Genomic DNA, 25,727 nt, shown 5'->3' with positions numbered 1-25,727 from the left:
TGGAAAACGCTGATAAGGAGAAGGGACAGGATGATAGGACATCTGCTAAGACATGAGAGAATGACTTCTATGGTACTAGAGGGAGCTGTAGAGGGCAAAAACTGTAGAGGAAGACAGAGATTGGAATACGTCAAGCAAATAATTGAGGACGTAGGTTGCAAGTGCTACTCTGAGATGTAGAGGTTAGCACAGGAAAGGAATTCGTGGCGGGCCGCATCAAACCAGTCAGTAGACTGAAAAAAAAAGGAATTACGGTTAATGCCTAAAATTAATAATTTTACCGTAACACGACCCTTTGTCTGTAACAAAAGGTTCCAAATCCGACAGTGATTGGCGCTGTCAGTGAGTTCAGATCCCTCTTAACCGTTTCCCGAGCAGACATAGCAAAGTGAAATTCGTACAGTGGACATTTGAAGTCGGGTTCCTCGACGTGTGGAGGAAATAATGCAGATTTGGAACTGGAAACACTGAGGAAATCTATCCGGAAGAAGAGGCAAACTATAACTTGTGCGATGAGTTTGACCTTACAGTCGGGCAGCTAAGACCCGGGAAAACCACACGAATTGTTGATATGCCAGAAGAACTCATCAAGGCTGTTGGAGAACGGCTACGTGAAGAACTTTTCCGTCTCATACAAATTATATACGAAATCGAGGAACCGCCAACAGACTTTAAAAAATGCGTCATAGTGCCAGTACCAAAGAAATTATCTGAAAATGGATGTGAACAGTATAGGACCCTCTGTTTGGCAACATACGCCTCGAAGATCTTGAAGTCTATCATTCTAAGGTGGATAGAAGGCAGGATAAGTGCAGTGATCACGGAAGACCAGTTTAGATTTTGAAGAGGCGTAGGCACACGAGAAGTGATACTCGGATTACGAATAATTCCTAAGAAGAGACTGAAGAAGGGCCAAGACACATATTGCCTTCACCGACTTGGAAAAACCATTTAACGTGCTGTACTGACGACATGTCCATTATAATTATCCGGGCTGTTATGCCGTGGTCGGTTGATGAATTCTGTGGTGATTCCCAACGTTTCGTCTCCGACTGCGGGAGACATCTTCAAGGGGGTCAGTAGCTCGATGGAAGGTCCAACACACACACTGGCTCGCTACTGACTGCCGTTAAATTCCGTGCCAGCGCGCTCCCGCGCCGCGGCGTGACGTCACGTGTTTTGAAAACGTCAGTGCAATTGGCCGCTGTCCGTCGCCGTCGATCGCCGTTGCCATCACCCAGTAGTGGACGGGTGGTACACATCTTCTTCAACACCGGCATCCATATACCGTTTAATTTGACGCCCTCCTCCTTTCGGTTGAAATTATTTGGGTGTTTAGCGATTTCGGTTGCCTCCCTGTAGAGCCTTTCGTAATATCCGCTCGTGGCCGCTAGTACTTACGTCTCCTCGAAACGAATATTGTGGTTCCCTGGTTGGAAAGCATGCTCCGCAACAGCTGATCGTTCCGTTTCTCCTCTTCTACAATTTCCCTTGTGCTCTTCCAAACGTTTAGAAACAGTACTTTTAGTGGTACCCACATAAACATCACCACAGCTGCATGGGATCCTATACACTCCAGATTTTTCCAGTGGTTTGCGAGCGTCCTTGGCAGGCTTAAGGTATTCCTGTATCTCCCTGGTGGGCTTGTAAATTACGGTAATATTCCGCTTCGTCAAGATCCTCCCTATTCTTTCCGTTACAGTTTTAACAAACGGCAGTAAAACCTTAGATTTTGCAGTAGCCTGTACGTCAGTATGATTTCTGCGTGGCTGCCTCAACGCACGTTTTATTTCGGCGGACGAATATCCGTTCTTCATTAGTGCATTGTGGAGATGTTCCATCTCAGCGTCGAGCAACTCAGGTTCACAAATATTTCTAGCTCTGTCCACTAACGTCTTGATAACAACCCACTTCTGTTGTGGGTGGTGGTTCTAATCCCGGTGCAAATAACGGTCCGTGTGCGTGGGTTTGCGGTACACTGACGACAGTTTTTAAGATGCTGAGAGAGATTGGGATCAAGTATAAGGAGAAGAGTAATGCAGAGACTGTATATAGAAGAGGCGGCTTGATAACGTGTGGAGAACACCAAGAAGTTGCTGTCAAGCAGGTTGTACGCTAGAGCTGCTCTCTCTCTCCTGTATTGTTCAATGAACACATTCAGAGGGCAGTATATGAAGCTAGGGAGAAACAGAGAGCTAAAGGAGGAATTAAAATTCATGGCAATAGAATAGAAATGCTGTAATTTGCTGATGATACGTTCAGTGAAGATGCAGAACAGTTATAAGCGTTGCTGGCCCAGATGGAAACCACCCTCAGCTCTTCCCTGTAACATGAAAATTAATGTAGGTAAAACAAAAATGATAATGGTCAGCAGGCAATTGGCCGATGCTCACTGAACGCAAGATTCTCATTCAAATCAGCAAAAAGTAGGCAAAGGTTGGATTTTTTCTGAGACAATGAAACGACATACATAGGATCTGTTCGGAGGTTACGATTAATCCTACTTTGAACTTTATTTTAGATCCTTAATACAAGAAAAAAACCAAAAAGGTGCCCGTAATTATGGTTTGATCAAGGGCCTGCGAGTCTGAAGTACCAAGACTCTGTGCTACGTAGCCCCTCAGGAGTTACTTGAAATCAAAAACAGATAACATCAGTCGATACTGTATGAAATTTATGGGAGGTTTTACCTGGTCGCATTGTGGTGCTAACTCGAATTTTGAGTTCGATTGTTGAGTTCTTCTCACTTTATTTATTTATTTATTTATTTAATTTTTTTTTTCATCAGTCTACTGACTGGTTTGATGCGGCCCGCCACGAATTCCTTTCCTGTGCTAACCTCTTCATCTCAGAGTAGCACTTGCAACCTACGTCCTCAATTATTTGCTTGACGTATTCCAATCTCTGTCTTCCTCTACAGTTTTTGCCCTCTACAGCTCCCTCTAATACCGTGGAAGTCATTCCCTCATGTCTTATCAGATGTCCTATCATCCTGTCCCTTCTCCTTATCAGTGTTTTCCACATATTCCTTTCCTCTCCGATTCTGCGTAGAACCTCCTCATTCCTTTCCTTATCAGTCCACCTAATTTTCAACATTCGTCTATAGCACCACATCTCAAATGCTTCGATTCTCTTCTGTTCCGGTTTTCCCACAGTCCATGTTTCACTACTCCAGACGTACATCCTCAGATATTTCTTCCTCGAATTAAGGCCGGTATTTGATATTAGTAGACTTCTCTTGGCCAGAAATGCCTTTTTTGCCATAGCGAGTCTACTTTTGATGTCCTCCTTGCTCCGTCCGTCATTGGTTATTTTACTGCCTAGGTAGCAGAATTCCTTAACTTCATTGACTTCGTGACCATCAATCCTGATGTTAAGTTTCTCGCTGTTCTCATTTCTACTACTTCTCATTACCTTCGTCTTTCTCCGATTTACTCTCAAACCATACTGTGTACTCATTAGACTGTTAATTCCGTTCAGCAGATCGTTTAATTCTTCTTCTCTTTCACTCAGGGTAGCAATGTCATCAGCGAATCGTATCATTGATATCCTTTCACCTTTTATTTTAATTTACTCCTGAACCTTTCTTTTATTTCCATCATTGCTTCCTCGATGTACAGATTGAAGAGTAGGGGCGAAAGGCTACAGCCTTGTCTTACACCCTTCTTAATACGAGCACTTCGTTCTTGATCGTCCACTCTTATTATTCCCTCTTGGTTGTTGTACGTATTGTATATGACCCGTCTCTCCCTATAGCTTACCCCTACTTTTTTCAGAATCTCGAACACCTTGCACCATTTTATATTGTCGAACGCTTTTTCCAGGTCGACAAATCCTATGAAAGTGTCTTGATTTTTCTTTAGCCTTGCTTCCATTATTAGCCTTAACGTCAGAATTGCCTCTCTCGTCCCTTTACTTTTCCTAAAGCCAAACTGATCGTCACCTAGCGCATTCTCAATTTTCTTTTCCATTCTTGTGTATATTATTCTTGTAAGCAGCTTCGATGCATGAGCTGTTAAGCTGATTGTGCGATAATTCTCGCACTTGTCAGTTCTTGCCGTCTTCGGAATTGTGTGGATGATGCTTTTCCGAAAGTCAGATGGTATATCGCTAGACTCATATATTCTACACACCAACGTGAATAGTCGTTTTGTTGCCACTTCCCCCAATGATTTTAGAAATTCTGATGGAATGTTATCTATCCCTTCTTCCTTATTTGACCGTAAGTCCTCCAAAGCTCTTTTAAATTCCGATTCTAATACTGGATCCCCTATCTCTTCTAAATCGACTCCTGTTTCTTCTTCTATCACATCAGACAAATCTTCACCCTCATAGAGGCTTTCAATGTATTCTTTCCACCTATCTGCTCTCTCCTCTGCATTTAACAGTGGAATTCCCGTTGCACTCTTAATGTTACCACCGTTGCTTTTAATGTCACCAAAGGTTGTTTTGACTTTCCTGTATGCTGAGTCTGTCCTTCCGACAATCATATCTTTTTCGATGTCTTCACATTTTTCCTGCAGCCATTTTGTCTTAGCTTCCCTGCACTTCCTATTTATTTCATTCCTCAGCGACTTGTATTTTTGTATTCCAGATTTTCCCGGAACATGTTTGTACTTCCTCCTTTCATCAATCAACTGAAGTATTTCTTCTGTTACCCATGGTTTCTTCGCAGCTACCTTCTTTGTACCTATGTTTTCCTTCCCAACTTCTGTGATGGCGGTTTTTAGAGATGTCCATTCCTCTTCAACTGTACTGCCTACTGCGCTATTCCTTATTGCTGTATCTACAGCGTTAGAGAACTTCAAACGTATCTCGTCATTCCTTAGTACTTCCGTATCCCACTTCTTTGCGTATTGATTCTTCCTGACTAATGTCTTGAACTTCAGCCTACTCTTCATCACTACTATATTGTGATCTGAGTCTATATCTGCTCCTGGGTACGCCTTACAATCCAGTATCTGATTTCGGAATCTCTGTCTGACCATGATGTAATCTAATTGAAATCTTCCCGTATCTCCCGGCCTTTTCCAAGTATACCTCCTCCTCTTGTGATTCTTGAACAGAGTATTCGCTATTACTAGCTGAAACTTGTTACAGAACTCAATTAGTCTTTCTCTTCTTTCAGTCCTTGTCCCAAGCCCATATTCTCCTGTAACCTTTTCTTCTACTCTTTCCCCTACAACTGCATTCCAGTCGCCCATGACTATTAGATTTTCGTCCCCCTTTACATACTGAATTACCCTTTCAATATCCTCATACACTTTCTCTATCTGTTCATCTTCAGCTTGCGACGTCGGCATGTGTACCTGAACTATCGTTGTCGATGTTGGTCTGCTGTCGATTCTGATTAGAACAACCTGGTCACTGAACTGTTCACATTAACACACCCTCTGCCCTACCTTCCTATTCATAACGAATCCTACACCTGTTATACCATTTTCTGCTGCTGTTGATATTACCCGATACTCATCTGACCAGAAATCCTTGTCTTCCTTCCACTTCACTTCACTGACCCCTACTATATCTAGATTGAGCCTTTGCATTTCCATTTTCAGATTTTCTAGTTTCCCTACCACGTTCAAGCTTCTGACATTCCACGCCCCGACTAGTAGAACGTTATCCTTTCGTAGATTATTCAATCTTTTTCTCATGGTAACCTCCCCCTTGGCAGTCCCCTCCCAGAGATCCGAATGGGGGACTATTCCGGAATCTTTTGCCAATGGAGAGATCATCATGACACTTCTTCAATTACAGGCCACATGTCCTGTGGATACACGTTACGTGTCTTTAATGCAGTGGTTTCCATTGCCTTCTGCATCCTCATGTCGTTGATCATTGCTGATTCTTCCGCCTTTAGGGGCAATTTCCCACCCCTAGGACAAGAGAGTGCCCTGAACCTCTATCCGCTCCTCCGCCCTCTTTGACAAGGCCGTTGGCAGAATGAGGCTGACTTCTTATGCCGGAAGTCTTCGGCCGCCAAACCTGATTATTTATCAAAATTTAAACAGTGGCGGGTATAGAACCCGGGACCGAAGACGTTATGAATCAAAGACGCTACCCCTAGACCACGGATACCTCCACTATTTACGACACTGCAAAAATAGTAAATATTAACAAATTTCATATATTATAGGTAGGTGTTTACTTCCCTGGGGTCAAAGGTAGAAGTTAACTGGTTGAACCACTTTTATTTTATGCTGCAGGCAGTCTGGAAACATAATTTTTCGCGAAACAGTTGTTTGTAGTTTAGGTACAACTTTTGTTAGTTCAGTTTGCATAAAAGCTTCGTATTGTTATATATTTTTGATGTCGCTGAACGCAAATCTGAAGTAATATTTTCAAAATTCAAACTAGCGGATCCAATATGGAGCAGTAAAAAAATTAGTTTATGCAGTTTCCAACAAAATTGAGATACAAGGGTTTTCGCGATTGCTAAACACTAATTTGAAGTTAGATTTTCAAAATTCAAAACGGGTAATCCAATATGGTGGCACAAAACTTACGCTTTAACCAGTTTTGATCAAAATTTGACTAAAAAACGTGTTTTCGTTAGTTACATTTAGTCTGCAGTTCTAGGACCCTATGTCAGCACTTTTTCTAGCTCTGTTGTTCCTGGGAACCAAGTCCGTCGTTCTTCATAGCGAGAAAAGTCAGTCTGTCTGAGATGGATGTCTGCGTTCGGTACCCTGTACATGTTTTTCGTCACCTTTTTGGGTTTGTCGTTAGGAGAGCAATGGTCTTAGTTTTCTTGTACATAGTTCGCAGATGAATGATTCTAAAATATTCACACTCAGATATCCTTTGCATGGGCTAGATTCACGAGTTAATAAAATATCCAGAAACAGAAAATAAAAGTTAAATAAATAATTTAATAGCAAAGGCTCTATTCTAACTCTGTAATTTATGTAGACGACAGGGAATTTTGCTGAACAATGTTTAGTCAAGGAAGGACATCTCAAATAAACGGTAAGTGGTCCTACGGTATTCAGTCAAAATACGTATAGAGAATACCCTTATCGAATACAGTAAAGTTACAATGAGAGCGTTTGAGAATGGTAGCAAAATCCCCAAACTATGTACTCATCAAAGATACGAAAAGACTAAGTCCATTTCATAATAACAAAACACGAAATACTCTACAGGTCAAGACAATTCAGAGTTCAGCATGATGATTTACAAATTAACACACGCGAGAAGGTGAGTAGAAACTGATAGTCTGTCTATCCCCAGTTCCAGGAAAAGTTAGAATCCTACTCTGGACCACATTCAAAGCTAGAGTACTGTAGCGGCCGTTACCACCCGGAGTCTATCACTGACACAGCTAAATATCACACGTTACCTCAGGCAGGTCTGTCTTCCGTCAGATTTCCAATGTAAAGTGTCCTCTGAAGTCTCATAGTGGCTGTTCACCATCCAGAGTCTATCTTAAGCTCGATCAGATATCATCCAATAAGACAAGCAAGTCGCCTTCTCCCAGTATGAACATCCCAGTGTAACATATCGCTCCCTTGAACTCTTCATTCGAAAAGTACCAGTCTTCACTTTACTTCTGTAGTGTTCTGCTAATGTCTGCTTTTCCATTGGCCGAAGGCCATCTCTACCAAAAGTCCATTGTTCTTAAGTTCTACAGACACGATTTGACTCAACATGCCTGCTTCCCAGACTAAACAATATTTAAACAAAGAAATGCTCTAAATATTCGGTCACACTGAGATCATTCACTGTAATTACAAATAAATGGTTGTTCATAAGTCGTAAGCTAGTATTCTTGCCCATGTTTGCTCATGTTAAATGAGAACGAATTGTCGCTAAATATTTTTTTAAACAGTTATTTGTGCTTTCTTGATAGAAGCGTCTTTTGGTTCTCTTTTCAATTGTGGTGTCCGCTAACAAATGTGACTGACAACTTTTAAATTAGCACAGTTTTTTTAATAGCATTTGCAATCATTTACTTAAAGTTAGTGGCAAAACAGTGAAATGTTCATTAAGCAACTACACAAGTATGTTGAGATATGAGGTATTCATGCTGCATTCATATGCTGTGTAATTGTGGAGGATACAATATTCTGACAAAACTTTGCGTAATAAAAAAGGTATAAAAGACGCCGTAAGTCAGTAAATAAAATAGATACGGATGAGTGGCTTTGTAGGATGATAGCTGTCATGCAATGGTATCATCTGAGATATTAAACTTCCTGGCAGATTAAAACTGTGTGCCCGACCGAGACTCGAACTCGGGACCTTTGCCTTTCGCGGGCAAGTGCTCTACCAACTGAGCTACCGAAGCACGACTCACGTCCGGTACTCACAGCTTTACTTCTGCCAGTACCTCGTCTCCTACCTTCCAAACTACTGGCAGAAGTAAAGCTGTGAGTACCGGGCGTGAGTCGTGCTTCGGTAGCTCAGTTGGTAGAGCACTTGCCCGCGAAAGGCAAAGGTCCCGAGTTCGAGTCTCGGTCGGGCACACAGTTTTAATCTGCCAGGAAGTTTCATATCAGCGCACACTCCGCTGCAGAGTGAAAATCTCAATCTGAGATATTGTTTGTTCAAATCTCATGAAGCACTTAAAAGTTGTTAATTCATAGGTTCATTGTGAAAATATTTAGTCGCTGTGAAATATTTACTTCTGCTTCAGTTTTAAAGATAGTGAAAATACTACTGTGTTATTACATGTACCTCATTTTTCTGAGATAGCAAATATATTCCGCTTTGCTTTAATACTGGACTGTAAATTATTGTGCACTACTGGCCATTAAAAGTCCTGCACCACGAAGATGACGTGCTACAGACGCGAAATTTAACCGGCAGGAAGAAGATGCTGTGATACGCAAATGATTAGCTTTGCAGAGCATTGATACAAGGTTGGCGCCGGTGGCGCCAACAACAACGTGCTGACACGAGGGAAGTTTCCAACCGATTTCTCATACACAAACTGCAATTGACCGGCGTTCCTTGGTGAAACGTTGTTGTGATGCGTCGTCTAAGGAGGAGAAATGCGTACCATCACGTTTCCGACTTACATAAAGGTCGGATTGTAGCCTATCGCGGTTGCGGTTTATCGTATCGCGACATTGCTGCTCGCGTTGGCCGAGATCCAATGACCGTTAGCAGAATATGGAAACGGTGGGTTCAGGAGGGTAATACGGAATGTCGTCCTTGATCCCAACGGCCTAGCAGTCGAGATGACAGGCATGTTATCCGCATGGCAGCAACGCATCGTGCAGCCACGTCTCGACCCCTGAGTCAACAGATGGGGACGTTTGCGAGAGAACAAGCATCTGCACGAGCAGTTCGACGACGTTTGCAGCAGCATGGACTATCAGCTCGGAGACCGCGTCTGCGGTTACCCTTGACGCTGCATCACAGACAGGAGCGCCTGCGATGGTGTATTCGATGACGAACCTGGGTGCACGAATGGCAAAACGTCATTTTTTCGGATGAATCCGGGTTCTGTTTACAGCATCACGATGGTCGAATCCGTGTTTGGCGACATCGCGGTTAATGCACATTGGAAGCGGGTATTGGTCATCGCCATACTGGCGTTTCACCCGGCGTGATGGTATGGGGTGCCATTGGTTACACGTCTCGGTCACCTCTTGTTCACATTGACGGCACTTTGAACAGTGGACGTTACATTTCATATGTGTTACGCCCCGTGACTCTACCCTTCATTCAGTCCCTGCGAAACCCTACATTTCAGCAGGATACTGCACGACCGCATATGGCAGGTCCTGTACGGGCCTTTCTGGATACAGAAAATGTTCGACTGCTGCCCTGGCCAGTACATTCTCCAGATCTCTCACCAACTGAAAACGTCTGGTCAGTGGTGGCTGAGCAACTGGCTCGTCACAATACGCCAGTCACTACTGCTGATGAACTGTGGTATCGTGTTGAAGGTGCATGGACAGCTGTACCTGTACAAGCCATCGAAGCTCTGTTTGACTCAATGCCCAAGAGCATCAAGGCCGTTATTACGGCCAGAGGTGGTTGTTCTGGGTACTGATTTCTCAGGATCTATGCACCCAAATTGCGTGAAAATGTAATCACATGTCAGTTCTAGTATAATATATTTGTCCAATGAATACCCGTTTATCATCTGAATCTCTTCTTGGTGTAGCAATTTCAGTGGCCAGTAGTGTATATTCTCGAAGACCTGTGAGACGCCATCTTTCAGCTTCTCTGACACTCCGCCGTTTTAGGTGCATGTCCTTCAGAAAGGCCATGCGAACAACAGCCGTCCAAGTTTCCTTTTGCCGGCCGCGGTGGTCTAGCGGTTCTAGGCGCTCAGTCCGGAACCGCGTGACTGCTACGGTCGCAGGTTCGAATCCTGCCTCGGGCATGGATGTGTGTGATGTCCTTAGGTTAATTATGTTTAAGTAGTTCTAAGTTCTAGGGGACTGATGACCACAGGTATTAAGTCCCATAGTGCTCAGAGCCATTTTTTTTTTAAGTTTCCGTTTCCAGCGACGCTGCTCGTCTTTGTACCTAGCTAGACTCGCTCGTACCAGTCACCTAGCCGGTCCTGCGGCGGCGCACACTGCCCGGGGACCTCTAGACTTCACCCATACCACAAATTCGTCTTACCTCGTAGCCGATTAGCTCGCCTACGTACATGTAATATTACACGTCTCCCAAAATGACAGCAGGCGATGTCGGAAGGCTGCATGCATATGTTAATGGTTTGATGAACACTGAGGCACCCTATCGCATCTTGTTTGGCCCGCTATATCACTTGGCTTTAATCCCACAGAACATGTCTAGAACATTTTGGAACTATGGCTGAAACGTAGCAATCCAGAGCCCAACACCTAGGTAGTCCTATGGGATTTAACTGACAGCGACGACGGTTCAGCTGAATGTGGCACACCTGAACAAATTTTAGGATTCCCTTCTTCGCCGAACTGAGGTCAATTTGAATGGCAGAGACAGTGTTACAATCTCCTGGAGGTCACTAGTTACACGCTCATAAGGCAAGTCATTATCACCCCCACCCATCCTGACGTTGAAGGCCGCCTAGTGGCGTTTCGGGCACGTGATTTGGTAACAGAAGTATGTAAGCGGAGCAGACATGGATGGGTGACCACCCTAACGAATATATGGTCTGCAAGCGGGGAAATCCGTTGAGACAAGCGTCTCTGACAAAGAGCAGCTTCTCATTACGCATAACCTGTAACGAGTATCAGCTGTTACTGTTTTGAGCATCTGCGGTAAGAGGTAGAATGACAGTGAAACTACCACTAGGTGCTAAATACACTCCTGGAAATGGAAAAAAGAACACATTGACACCGGTGTGTCAGACCCACCATACTTGCTCCGGACAGTGCGAGAGGGCTGTACAAGCAATGATCACACACACGGCACAGCGGACACACCAGGAACCGCGGTGTTGGCCGTCGAATGGCGCTAGCTGCGCAGCATTTGTGCACCGCCGCCGTCAGTGTCAGCCAGTTTGCCGTGGCATACGGAGCTCCATCGCAGTCTTTAACACTGGTAGCATGCCGCGACAGCGTGGACGTGAACCGTATGTGCAGTTGACGGAATTTGAGCGAGGGCGTATAGTGGGCATGCGGGAGGCCGGGTGGACGTACCGCCGAATTGCTCAACACGTGGGGCGTGAGGTCTCCACAGTACATCGATGTTGTCGCCAGTGGTCGGCGGAAGGTGCACGTGCCCGTCGACCTGGGACCGGACCGCAGCGACGCACGGATGCACGCCAAGACCGTAGGATCCTACGCAGTGCCGTAGGGGACCGCACCGCCACTTCCCAGCAAATTAGGGACAATGTTGCTCCTGGGGTATCGGCGAGGACCATTCGCAACCGTCTCCAAGAAGCTGGGCTACGGTCCCGCACACCGTTAGGCCGTCTTCTCTCACGCCCCAACATCGTGCAGCCTGCCTCCAGTGGTGTCGGGACAGGCGTGAATGGAGGGACGAATGGAGACGTGTCGTCTTCAGCGATGAGAGTCGCTTCTGCCTTGGTGCCAATGATGGTCGTATGCGTGTTTGGCGCCGTGCAGGTGAGCGCCACAATCAGGACTGCATACGACCGAGGCACACAGGGCCAACACCCGGCATCATGGTGTGGGGAGCGATCTCCTACACTGGCCGTACATCACTGGTGATCGTCGAGGGGACACTGAATAGTGCACGGTACATCCAAACCGTCATCGAACCCATCGTTCTACCATTCCTAGACCGGCAAGGGAACTTGCTGTTCCAACAGGACAATGCACGTCCGCATGTATCCCGTGCCACCCAACGTGCTCTAGAAGGTGTAAGTCAACTACCCTGGCCAGCAAGATCTCCGGATCTGTCCCCCATTGAGCATGTTTGGGACTGGATGAAGCGTCGTCTCACGCGGTCTGCACGTCCAGCACGAACGCTGGTCCAACTGAGGCGCCAGGTGGAAATGGCATGGCAAGCCGTTCCACAGGACTACATCCAGCATCTCTACGATCGTCTCCATGGGAGAATAGCAGCCTGCATTGCTGCGAAAGGTGGATATACACTGTACTAGTGCCGACATTGTGCATGCTCTGTTGCCTGTGTCTATGTGCCTGTGGTTCTGTCAGTGTGATCATGTGATGTATCTGACCCCAGGAATGTGTCAATAAAGTTTCCCCTTCCTGGGACAATGAATTCACGGTGTTCTTATTTCAATTTCCAGGAGTGTAGTTGGACGTCCACAACTCTTTACAGGACGTAGATGTCGGAGGCTTTTCCGCTCTGCTAAAGTAGGATCTGTGGCTTCTCTGCCGAAAGAGCACAATGCTGGTACACGCACAAGTGTTTCGGAGTACACCGTTCATTGTACGTTGTGGAACACGGCGTTCTGCAACAGACCATCCCTATGTTTTCACATGTTGACCCAACGACGTGGTCAGTTACGACTGCACCTGTCACAGGACCCTCGGGATTCGACAGTCGACCAATGGAATCGCACTTTTGCTACAGTAGGTCGATGATAGTCTCCACAAACGCCGTCATCGAGGTGGACGGTGGTTCGAAACGTGCAGCGCGCCACGGACACGGGCCAGCGGGAGCAGTATTATGCTATGGGAGACATTTTCCTGCGCTTAAATGGGACCTGTAGTAGTATTCTAAGACATGCTGACCATTGCGAGCCCTTTAAACTTGATGTCTTTCCCGTCGGCGATGTCATCTTTCAGCATATAGCTCGGAGCCAGAAAAAAAAAGTGGTTCAAATGGCTCTGAGCACTATGGGACTTAACATCTGAGGTCATCAGTCCCCTAGAACTTAGAACTACTTAAACCTAACTAACCTAAGGACATCACACACATCCATGCCAGAGGCAGGATTCGAACCTGCGACCTACATCTACATCTACATTTATACTCCGCAAGCCAATCAACGGTGAGTGGCGGAGGGCACTTTACGTGCCACTGTCATTACCTCCCTTTCCTGTTCCAGTCGCGTATGGTTCGCGGGAAGAACGACTGTCTGAAAGCCTCCGTGCGCGCTCTAATCTCTCTAATTTTACATTCGTGATCTCCTCGGGAGGTATAAGTAGGGGGAAGCAATATATTCGATACCTCATCCAGAAACGCACCCTCACGAAACCTGGCGAGCAAGCTACACCGCGATGCAGAGCGCCTCTCTTGCAGAGTCTGCCACTTGAGTTTGTTAAACATCTCCGTAACGCTATCACGGGTACCAAATAACCCTGTGACGAAACGCGCCGCGCTTCTTTGGATCTTCTCTATCTCCTCCGTCAACCCGATCTGGTACGGATCCCACACTGATGAGCAATACTCAAGTATAGGTCGAACGAGTGTTTTGTAAGCCACCTCCTTTGTTGATGGACTACATTTTCTAAGGACTCTCCCAATGAATCTCAACCTGGTACCCGCCTTACCAACAATTAATTTTATATGATCATTCCACTTCAAATCGTTCCGCACGCATACTCCCAGATATTTTACAGAAGTAACTGCTACCAGTGTTTGTTCCGCTATCATATAATCATACGATAAAGGATCCTTCCTTCTATGTATTCGCAATACATTACATTTGTCTATGTTAAGGGTCAGTTGCCACTCCCTGCACCAAGTGCCTATCCGCTGCAGATCTTCCTGCATTTCGCTACAATTTTCTAATGCTGCAACTTCTCTGTATACTACAGCATCATCCGCGAAAAGCCGCAAGGAACTTCCGACACTATCTACTAGGTCATTTATATATATTGTGAAAAGCAATGGTCGCATAACACTCCCCTGTGGCACGCCAGAGGTTACTTTAACGTCTGTAGACGTCTCTCCATTGATAACAACATGCTGTGTTCTGTTTGCTAAAAACTCTTCAATCCAGCCAGACAGCTGGTCTGATATTCCGTAGGCTCTTACTTTGTTTATCAGGCGACAGTGTGGAACTGTATCGAACGCCTTCCGGAAGTCAAGAAAAATAGCATCTACCTGGGAGCCTGTATCTAATATTTTTCTGGGTCTCATGAACAAATAAAGCGAGTTGGGTCTCACACGATCGCTGTTTCCGGAATCCATGTTGATTCCTACATAGTAGATTCTGAGTTTCCAAAAACGACATGATACTCGAGCAAAAAACATGTTCTAAAATTCTACAACAGATCGACGTCAGAGATATAGGTCTATAGTTTTGCGCATCTGCTCGACGACCCTTCTTGAAGACTGGGACTACCTGTGCTCTTTTCCAATCATTTGGAACCTTCCGTTCCTCTAGAGACTTGCGGTACACGGCTGTTAGAAGGGGGGCAAGTTCTTTCGCGTACTCTGTGTAGAATCGAATTGGTATCCCGTCAGATCCAGTGGACTTTCCTCTGTTGAGTGATTCCGTAGCGGTCGCGCGGTTCCAGACTGAAGCGCCTTTAACCGCGTGGCCACACTGGCCGGCTTCGGAGCCAGAGCCGTACTACAGTGCTTTGAGGAGCGTTACAGAGAACTCACGTTGATGTCTCGGCTACCAAATTCGCCTGATGTAAATGCTATGGAACCCATCTGGGTCGCTACCGGGACCATCGACGTGTAGGCAAATCAACGGCCCGTTATTTACGCGGTTTAAATGACATGTGCGTAGACATGTATTGCCACATACCTTTACAAACCTACCAAGAAACTGTCGGATCCTAATATGTGGAATCAGTTATGTATTTCGTTCGAAAGATGGACAAGCAAGCTATTAATCAGGTGGCCATAATACTTTGGCTCATCAGTGTATGCCTGGTGTATTTAGGTTTAGAGTGACTTTTGTAAGTAGGTTTAAGAGAATGTCAAAAAAAATGGTCAGTTTATTCTTCCGCCGTTGTTCAACATACGTAGTTCTCCGTAAGCAACGAACGAGATTTTCAAACCTTTCATCTAACTTCAATTTCCAGATGGATACGTTGTGGGCGTTGTCGATGGTGCTCGCAGCATGCACTTTCCTGTGGAGGCCGGCACAGCAACAAGGAATTTTCGTGACATCTGGAGGCCTAAACCAACGGGTCAGTACATCAGTACTTTCACTTTTTAAGTTTTCTGTGTGAAAATATTTAAACTACATTTTGCAATGTCTAGAGTGAAATGGTGATGTGGTAAGCAAACTGCATCCGCATTCGGGAGGAGCGGTGTTCTGTTCTCCGTTTTGCAATGAAGACTTAAATTTTCTGTGGTTAAAGTAAACCACTTAAGGGGAATGCCACGGTGGTCGCCTTGAAAAGGTCGCCGCTGATTTCCTGCCCCGTCCATTCGCATTTCGATCTTGTACTCTGTTTCTAGTGACTTGATCATTTCAAACTGGGCCCCCTTCCATTGTGGCATTCGCTATGTTCCTGTGTGCATTATACACTGAAAAATCAAAGAAACTGGTACACCTGCCTACTATAGTGTAGGGCTTCCGCGAACACTCAGAGATACCGCAAGACGACGTGGCGTGTACTCGACTAATGTCTGAAGTAGTGCTGGAGGGAATTGACACCATGAACCCTTCAGGATTAGCCATAAATCCGTAAGAGTACGAGGGTATAGAGATCTCTTCCAAACAGCACGTTGCAAGGCATCCCAGATATGCCTAGGCCAGCGGAAGTGTTTAAACTCAGAAGAACCCTTAAGCCACTCTGTAGCAATTCTGGACGTGTGGGGTGTCGCGGTGGCCCACTGGAATTTCCCAAGTCCGTCGGAATGCGCAATGGTCTAAACATTCTGCGCGGTGTCTGTTTGTTCTATGTCGTGTCTCCCTACCACTTTCGCGCAACGACGCTCTAAGGGTGTTTTTCAGGGAATTGACTAGTTTGAACCTGGAACCTGTTGCCGGTAAGGAGACGTCAGACCACACATGACATGTAGAATTCAGAAGAGTTCAGTGAGACTAGCGATGATATAACCAAATACCTAATGATTTCAGGGTCAGCTCCACTGCACTCCCTGTAAAAGAATCTTAATACTAACTAAATTTAGTGGAAGGGGTTCAAGGCTTTCCTATTTTTAGTTAGCTGGTAAAATAACATCGAAAAATCAGTTAAGTTTACCATTGGAAATTTTATTCTACTCACAAAACATCGTTTATAAATTGCACTGTTGATAAAAGGAAATGTTTAAATACAGGATGGTAAAAACCAACTGCGTTCAACAAAAGTTTGAAAGAATATTCCCTGAATGGGTTTCCAAGTTCTACAATGGATCGAAGGATGACCTATGCCATATCACATCTATAATCTAGGTTTAAATTAAGTTTCACAAAAGAGAAAACTATCAAAATGGTCTACAGTGACCCTCAATTATCTTTAATTACTTATCTAACTTGTCGTAAATTACAGTGGCTGATGTGGCTTCTCAATAACTATATAACAGAAAAATCATCGCGTTTCAGATTTTTACTTCAAGTGGCAAATGTGAACACCATGAGCTTTAATTGGCGATCGACACGAGTATTACGCAAAAAGGGGTTGTAACAGATGAGACTTCTGCAGTTCTGAGTGAAGCCTTATCTGCTCAAAAATGCGGCATCGTGTGCGTTCATTACCTTGTCAGTGTTCGTCAGGGGGCGGTGGACAGCACAGCTCCGCTCACCTCGCTGTCTCGGAAGGAACTCCCTTCTAACTTCTCCTTACTACAATTTACCGAAGTTGGTTTAAAAAAAACTATCTGGCTGTGTTTTCATCTGACCAATCAGGGTCTCAATGTTAACCTTAAGCTCCGCCTACAAAAATTCTGTCTATCCAATGAGAAACGTTATAGTTTTCGTGGTGGGGCAATGTTTTTAAAGTTTGCAACGTAACACAGACGCGAAAAAGTCTCACGCTAAAACTTGCAGCTGGTGTGGTCCTTTTAGCGTTATCGTAAGATCTATACTGTTCTTCTGGAGGGCTCTATCTTTCAACATGGACTGGGGGGTGGTCCTAACGTAACAGAGACGCGAAAAAGTCTCACGCTAAAACTTGCGGGTGGTGTGGTCCTTTTTGTGTTAATGTAAGATCTATACTGTTCTTCTGGAGGGCTCTAGCTTTTAACATGGGCCGGGGGGTGGTCCTAACGTAACAGAGACGCGAAAAAGTCTCACGCTAAAAACTTGCGGGTGGTGTAGTCGTAGCGGTTAGCTGGCGACGTGGGTGTCCGTTCGTCCCTTATCGTAGGGCCTTCTCGCTTAACACGGTTCTGGTCTCGGCTTCTGTTCTCGTTTCTCCCCTCGGAACTGCGTCTGTCTCATGGTGGGAAGGTATGACATGCATTTAGGCATTCTTACTTTGGTTAATTTAATGTCACGATTTATTCGGAGCTATGTGACATACTACTGGATTTGCTTATCATGTCAGGGTTTTCATGGAAGGTGTTGGATTTGCCTGACACCTTACAATGGACATGAATGGATGCAGGTGATCAGGCAGGATGCTTAGGTACATGTCACCTGTCAGGGTCGTATCTAGGCGTATCAGGGGTCCCATATCACATCAACTGCACACGCTCCATACCATTACAGAGTCTCCATCAGCTTGAACTGTATCGGGACAACAGAAACCGTTTTGTGCTCTACTTTTTCCGCAGCGCGGGTCATTAATAATTGTTCAGCATGATTTTCGTATTGGGTACAGTGTGGGTCATCCTAAAGCACAGAGCATTAGACTAAGGCATGAACAAATCCGAGAAACAGGCTGTTCGTATAAAATCAAACCGCCGGGCCGTCTTCTAGTGTCTGATAGCCGTCGAACGCATCCGCCATAGTTTCGCAAGGTGTCCGCAGAAATCCGTTCGCCGTGCATGTCGACAGCTCAAAACATGCCCCCGATGTCCGTCTGGTGCGTGTTGCGCCGACGTTTAGACATGAAACCATACAAAATTCAGCTACTGCAAGCTCTTCGTGAAGGTGACAAACAAAAACGTGTGGAGTTCTGTAACTTCATTCTTGGCAAGATGGAGGATGAGGGTTTTCTTCCACGCTTAGTGTTTGGTGACGAAACAACATTCCATTTAAATGCAAAGGTGAACAGTCGTAATGTGAGAATATGAGGTACAGAACAATCACATGAAGTTGTACGACATGGGAGGGACTCTCCAAAATTTAATGTGATTCGTGTAGTTTCAGGGGAAAAGGCGTATGGTCCATTTTTCTTTGCCGAGAATACTGTTACAGGAAGCACATATCTCCATATACTTGAGAACTTTCTTTTCCCACAGTTGGGGTCTGATTCGAACGACTTCATTTACCAACAGGATGGGGCACCGCCACACTGGTATCTGAAAGTTTGGGAATTTTTAAATCAAAGGACTACTGAACAATGGATCAGTCGTACAGGACCCAAGATTTAACCTTACATTACTGGCCTCCTGGGTCACCGGACCTGACTATATATCATTATTTCTTGCGGGGGCTTATAAAAGACTCTGTTTATGTGCCTCCGTTAGCAACAACAGTGAATGGACTGAGACATCGCACAACAGCGCCTGTGGAAGCTGTAACTCAAGACATGCTCGCTGCAGTGTGGGAACAATCTGAATACCGCATTGACATATGCCGTGCATCTCACGGGGGACATATTGAACACCTATGAAAATGTATGAAAAAAAAAAGAAACCTTTTGAGAATACCGTTCATCAAAAACCAAAATTCATTGTATAAACTTATTAGTTTCAGAGATATATACGTGCCAAATCGAATGATACTTTTTGATACACCCTTGTATAGTGATTGCTAAAGCCACAGTATTTCCCATCGCACTCAGAAACGTTCAATCTGCGCTTTAGTACACTCACAGACAGCATTTTTACAAGTAAATATGTGAGATTTTTAAAGTAAATAAAGAGTGTACCCCCCTCCCTCCCCTCCGATACCAGCCCAAGGACACCAAGCTTCTTTGTTTTGCAGTTACTCAGCCTATTCACTTGTATTTGCTAATGGCCCAACGGCGTTAGGTCCTCTGATTTTCTTAAATGACAGTCTGCAGAGATCTAACCAGCAAATGATTCAACTAACCAGCACATACTTTTCCTCCAGAGGGAGTAGGAATGCACAACAAATATTTCTCTTGATATTGCCATTATGTTCAAAAGTATTGAATGCATATATCGAGTACCTGAACACAAACACTATCTAAGACAATGTAATAGACTAAAACTGTTGACTAGACTGGGATTCGAAACTGGAAACTTTCATGCTAGGTATTTCAAGGCTCCTGCTGAATTGCCGCAGTGCGTTCATAATTATCTTTCTACATCCATTCCTATACTCTGCATACCACTGTGAAGTGCATGCACATGGCACATCCCATTGTAACAGCTATTCGGATATTTCCTTTTCCATTTACGTTAGGAGCGCGGAAAGAATGATTAAGTACCTCTGTGTGTGCTGTAATCAATATAGTCTGGTCCTCACGAACTCTACAGGAGCAATACGTGGGAGTTGTAGTACACATCTCTAACAAGTTATTAAAACAATGTGAAGCAATTACAGCTGATGTTTTGAGTCACATATGTAATGCATCATTGACTCAGGGTATTTTTACAGACAGGTTAAAATATGCCTTTGTCAGACCTCTCTACAAAAAGTGGGAAACCACAGATGTCTATAATTACCGGCCAGTATCCTTGCTTACAGCATTTTCAAAAATCTTTGAGAAAGTAATGTACTCAAGAGTGGTTAGCCATCTCAACAGTAATGGGATATTTAGTAAATCACAGTTCGGATTTCAGAAATGCTGTTCCACTGAGATATCAATATATAATTTCACTGCTCACATAATAGAGTCTTTAAATAGTAAAATGTCACCAGTAGGAATATTCTGTCACTTATACAAAACATTTGATTGTGTGGACCATGACATTATGTTAGAGAAATTACAATTATATGGTATAAATGGAACAGCATATGAGTGGTTTAAGTCATATCTACAGAATAGGAAGGAAAAAGTCTCTTTATATGCTTCAAGCGATTCAAAGGAGTTGGCCACTTCATCTAACTCTGACGAAATTACATTAGGTGTTCCACAAGGTTCTGTCATGGGTCCCCTCCTGTTCTTGATATATGTGAATGACCTCGCTTCTTATGTGAAACAAGATGCTGAACTGACACTGTTTGCTGATGATACAAGCATAATTATTAATCCAGTAAAATAAAGTCCGATAGAAAATGATACAAATAAGTTCTTTGGAAAAGTTATTAATTGGTTTTCTGCGAATAGGCTTGCTCTGAACTTTGAAAAAACACAGTACATCCAATTTTCTGCTGCAGAAAGTATAATTCCTTCAATAAACATAACACATCAAAAGACGTCAGTAGCCAGGGTACAGCATACTAAGTTTTTGGGTGTATATATAGATGAGAATCTTAATTGGAAAATTCATGTTTTGGATCTCCTAAAGCGACTAGGTTCAGCAACTTTTGCAATCAGAATAATTGCCAATTTTGAGGATGTAGATATTAGTAAGCTAACATACTTTACATACTTCCATTCTCTGATGTCATACAGAATAATATTCTGGGGCAACTCAACACTTAGGTAAAAGGTATTCACTGCTCAAAAGAAAGTAGTCAGAATAATGTGTGGGGTTCATAGTCGCACATCTTGCAGGCTCTGTTTAAAAGATTAGGAATTCTTACAACTGCTTCACTGTACATTTACTCAGTAGTGAAATTTTCTCTCAACAACATGGACCAGTTTAAAATCAACAGCGACATTCATGATTATAATACCAGAAAAAAGAAAGACCTACACTGTCCTGTACTAAAGCTATCTTTGGTACAGAAAGGGGTAAAATATGTTGCTATAAAACTTTTTGATAAATTACCAGATGAAATAAAATGTCTGACAGATAGCAGTAATAGTTTCAAAAACAAATTGAAATCATACCTCCTTGACAACTCCTTCTATACCATAGGTGAATTCTTGAATAAGGGTAAATAAATCTGATCTAGAGATATAATATATGCATTTTGTGCCATTTAAGGGAATGGGATAGATAATATAAATATTTAGGCATAACACTATAATGCCCAAAGAAAATCTTGTTTCCTGTGCGTATTTCTTGTGCATTTGACACGTTCCACATCATAACGGTTTTTCTGTACTATTGATCAATGGAACACATAACTAACTAACTGTTCTTCGAATCATCATTAAGCCGGTTCTCAAAACTTTGTAAGTAGGCTTTCTCTGGATAGATTACGTCTATCTTCAAGAATCTGTCAGTTCAGTTTCTTCTGCACCTCTGTAACACTCCCACATATCAAGCAAACCTCTGACCATTTGTACTGGCCTTCTCTACCTACGTTCAATATACCCCATTATTCCTATTTGGTAAGGATTCCATACACTTGAGCGATAACGTAGGATGAGTCCCCCAAGTGATTTATCAGCAATCTACTTGGTAGATCGAAGTCCGTCACATGACTTGTCCACGACTTAGCCACTGTGCTCATTCCATTTCACATCCCTACAAAATGTTACATCCAAGTATTTGTATGAGTTAACCGATTGCAACTTCTCCTTGTCGATAATGTATTGTTTCATCACTCATCACCTACTTTTCGATGGGCTGAGTGAAGTTCATTAAGCACTATCTATTGAGATGCCAATAACATTGTGCTATATCCTTTGTCAAATGGTTCAAATGGCTCTGAGCACTATGGGAATTAACATCTGAGGTCATCAGTCCCCTAGAACTTAGAACTACTTAAAGCTAACTAACCTAAGGACATCATACACATCCATGCCCGAGGCTGGATTCGAACCTGCGACCGTAGCGGTCGCGCGGTTCCAGACTGAAGCGCCTAGGACGTCTCTGCCGCACCGGCCGGCTATTCTTTGTCTAATGGTATTACTGAATCACAGTAATGAAATCATGCCACAAGACTCGAATAAAACTTCAACTTTCATGAATGCTTTAGTTCTGGACGACATTCCGTAAGAGCAAATTCCTGATCAAAATTCTTCCAACACGTGATCGTAAAATTCAGGAGACTATTTGGCTTTCACTGTCAGGGAATTTGCGGCCGGCCACATCTGAAGACTCCACATTAACAACTACCATGCAGGCATGCACTCAGAAACTAAGCAACCATAAAAATCACTGTTGAGCCCAGAGATGTTGTAATGGTCGCCTAGTCGTAGATATTACTAATTGCTATAATCGCACTATTTTACTCCCATTTACGGAGCTTGTTAGCACTTGATGTTAGGTTGGCGCCATTAAAATGCATTGTGGTAATCGCTGCTGCTTGCTGGATTGCTGCTGTGTCTCGACGCTGATGCTGACTCTAAATCTGGTTGTCTAGGGTTAAAAACATGAGGTCCCGTGTTTTTTATGTGCTTTTGATGATAAAGAACGAGCGAAACCAACACATATGTAAACTTCAAATATTTATTACGTTGGTGGCCATCTTAATTCCACTGTCCACCAAAGACCATGACAACACAAGGTAGTACTTCCTTTACATGTTCTTTGCATTGTTTATCCACCTCAAACCATAACACACAAACACACTTTACCAAAGTCACACTCCGACTGCGCCCCCGACCCTTCTTGCTGCTGGTATTTATAACATTGTCAAAGAACTACTAAAAAGAGATACAGTTTATAAGTCACATGTACATCTGTTATCATAATTTGTGCAGAAAAGTTATTAATTTGCATCGAGTGACATAATTTAACATGTTATTAAAATGACAGACAGATTTGTTGACTTGACAGAATAATTCTTTGTTACAAAAAGGCCGTTTTTTAGAAGTTTGTCAATTGACTTCTCTAATTTGCATAAATAAGTAAATAACATGAGTTATTAAGAATTACATTGGTTTTCGTCTAAAATAGGATTGATTACGTGAATACTGAGTGAAAACGCTCCTAGTGAACAAATAGGTTTCACTGGGTGATTTTTATTTAAGGAGATCCAAAATACCAAAGTTGGCCACTATTTTTCATACTTCATATTAATTAGTGTTTTTACATGATGACATTTGCTGTGTCAGTGATCAAGTGATATTAACTTTTGTGTGGGTCAGTTATTCAGTATAATTTAATGGGTTGACTGTTTATCGAGACATGTTATGCAATCATTGTTAACATACACAATAACTTTTCTATAATCATAAATACTCGTTAAACTGGTTGAATTTGGAGGGTATCGCATACTTCGGTAAAGTAAAGCCTTTAATATGTTCCGTTACAATGTTCAACCGCGCTTTGTCGCACCTCCGAAAGGTTGTATTTGATCTCTTATCGATCAAGAGGCAGAACAACTGAAGACTCGTCCTCACAGCTGTATGCCTGTCAAAAGAGCTGGTGCAATGTAATTTGGCCTACGTGAGAAACTCGTTCTCATCCTGGGCCCTAAGCGGTTCCGAAGGCGCGCCCACCGCATTTGATTGTCACCTGCCGACTTGTACTGTAATATCTGTGTTTTACAGCACAAAGACGCAGTCTTCGCTCTCCATGGGTGCAGAGAAAGTTCTTCAAACTGTGCTTCAGAGGGCTGCAGAAATCGCTTGCTATTCCACGCAATGCATAGTAAAGAAGCAGAAGGAAAACATGTGGTGTCACCGCCAGACACCACACTTGCTAGGTGGTAGTTTTAAATCGGCCGCGGTCCGCTAGTATACGACGGACCCGCGTGTCGCCACTGTCAGTGATTGCAGACCGAGCGCCGCCACACGGCAGGTCTAGAGAGACGTCCTGGCACTCGCCCCAGTTGTACAGCCGACTTTGCTAGCGATGCTACACTGACAAAAACGCTCTCATTTGCCGAGACGATAGTTAGCATAGCCTTCAGCTACGTCATTTGCTACGACCTAGCAAGGCGCCATTACCAGTTTATATTGAGATATTAAAACATGTACCGTCAAGAGCGATGTACACCAATTATGGATTAAAGTTAAGTATTTCAGCAACTACGTTCTTTTCTTACTAGACTCAACTACTTTACATTGTTCCATACCTCACGCCAGTCTGCGTGAGCTTAACGCGTGCTATTCGGCTACAAGTCATAGTGGATTGGCTGTCGGGTCAGTCCACCACCAAACACACCTACAACTACAGTACTTTCTGAGGCTTCACTATTTCAGGAATAACGTAGAAGAGGTTGGTTGGTTGGTTGTTTGGCTGATTTCGGGGAGGGGACCAAACAGCGAGGTCATCTGTTCCATCGGGTTAGGGAAGGATGGGGAAGGAAGTCGGTCGTGACCTTTCAAAGGAGCCATCGCGGCATTTTCCTGAAGCGATTTATCACGGAAAACCTAAATCAGGATGGCCAGACGTGGGTTTGAACCGTCGACCTCCTGAATGCGAGTTCAGTGTGCTAACCACTGCGCCACCTCGCTCGGTGGTGGAAAAGGGAGCAGCAAGTTTTGTTTACAGGCTGTAAACGGTAATTGTTCACAACGCACGGGAGTGGTGTAGGTAAAGTCGAGACGAACAAATTGATATAGGACACCTGTAATCTTATGAAGCCGGAACAGTGTCAAAGTGGCTTACAAAAGATACTTACGCATTTGCCCGCTGTGCGTGATTTTGGTTATTCTGAAAAAAAAACCTTGTTCTTGCGCTTAAAAAATGTAAAATAGTCATATGTGTAAGTTTTATCTCAAAATATTGTGAATTTTAACAGCATAAATTAACAACTAAATCGCTTTGTTCTGATGCCCCCTTACTACGAAGCTACTGGGCTTGTAAAATTAAATTTTGCTCGAATTTTAAATGTGAATTAATTTTTTGATAAATCTTATACAACTCGTTTTTCTTTCGTTCTCTCACGGAAAAGTCTAAGTTAATAATGTTGGCGAAGTAGCCGTATAAGCCGGTGACTTAAAGAGAACGCCGGCCGGAGTGGCCGAGCGGTTCTAGGCGCTTCAGTCTGGAACCGCGCGACCGCTACGGTCGCAGGTTCGAATCCTGCCTCGGACATGGATGTGTGTGATGTCCTTAGGTTAGTTAGGTTTAACTAGTTCCAAGTTCTAGGGGACAAACGACCTCAGATGTTAAGTCGCATAGTGTTCAGAGCCATTTGAAACATTTTTATAGAGAACGAGAGGATACTGGAAAGCCCGCGTGGTGCGCATGCGCTGTGGCTTAACGTCGCCTTTGTAGGCCACTACGAGGTCGCTTCCCGGTTTCATAGTATCCTATACAAAATTGTTCGTCTCGACTTCGCTGACACAACTGTGGTACGTTGTAAACAGAAATGGTTACCACTCTGTATAGGCAATGGCGGATTTAGAATATTTTTCTGGGGGTGGGAGTACAAGCTTTCACGTCAGTAGTTATCCATG

At 43.8% G+C, this 25,727-nt stretch overlaps 1 protein-coding gene across 1 annotated transcript in view; it reads left to right on the top strand.

Annotated features, from left to right (window-relative positions):
• The window catches only part of LOC126187848 (uncharacterized), a 356,937-nt gene that overhangs the window by 194,289 nt on the left and 136,921 nt on the right, over nt 1–25,727 (top strand). Inside the window, exon 2 of the mRNA XM_049929160.1 lies at nt 15,372–15,479. Coding sequence (XP_049785117.1) covers nt 15,372–15,479 — 108 coding nt within the window. The remainder of the gene's footprint in view (nt 1–15,371; nt 15,480–25,727) is intronic.

Source organism: Schistocerca cancellata, chromosome 5 (assembly GCF_023864275.1).
Source record: "Schistocerca cancellata isolate TAMUIC-IGC-003103 chromosome 5, iqSchCanc2.1, whole genome shotgun sequence".
Classification (NCBI taxonomy): domain Eukaryota; kingdom Metazoa; phylum Arthropoda; class Insecta; order Orthoptera; family Acrididae; genus Schistocerca; species Schistocerca cancellata.
The sequence above is the reverse complement of the archived record's forward strand: the minus strand, read 5'-3'. Positions and strand labels throughout refer to the sequence as shown.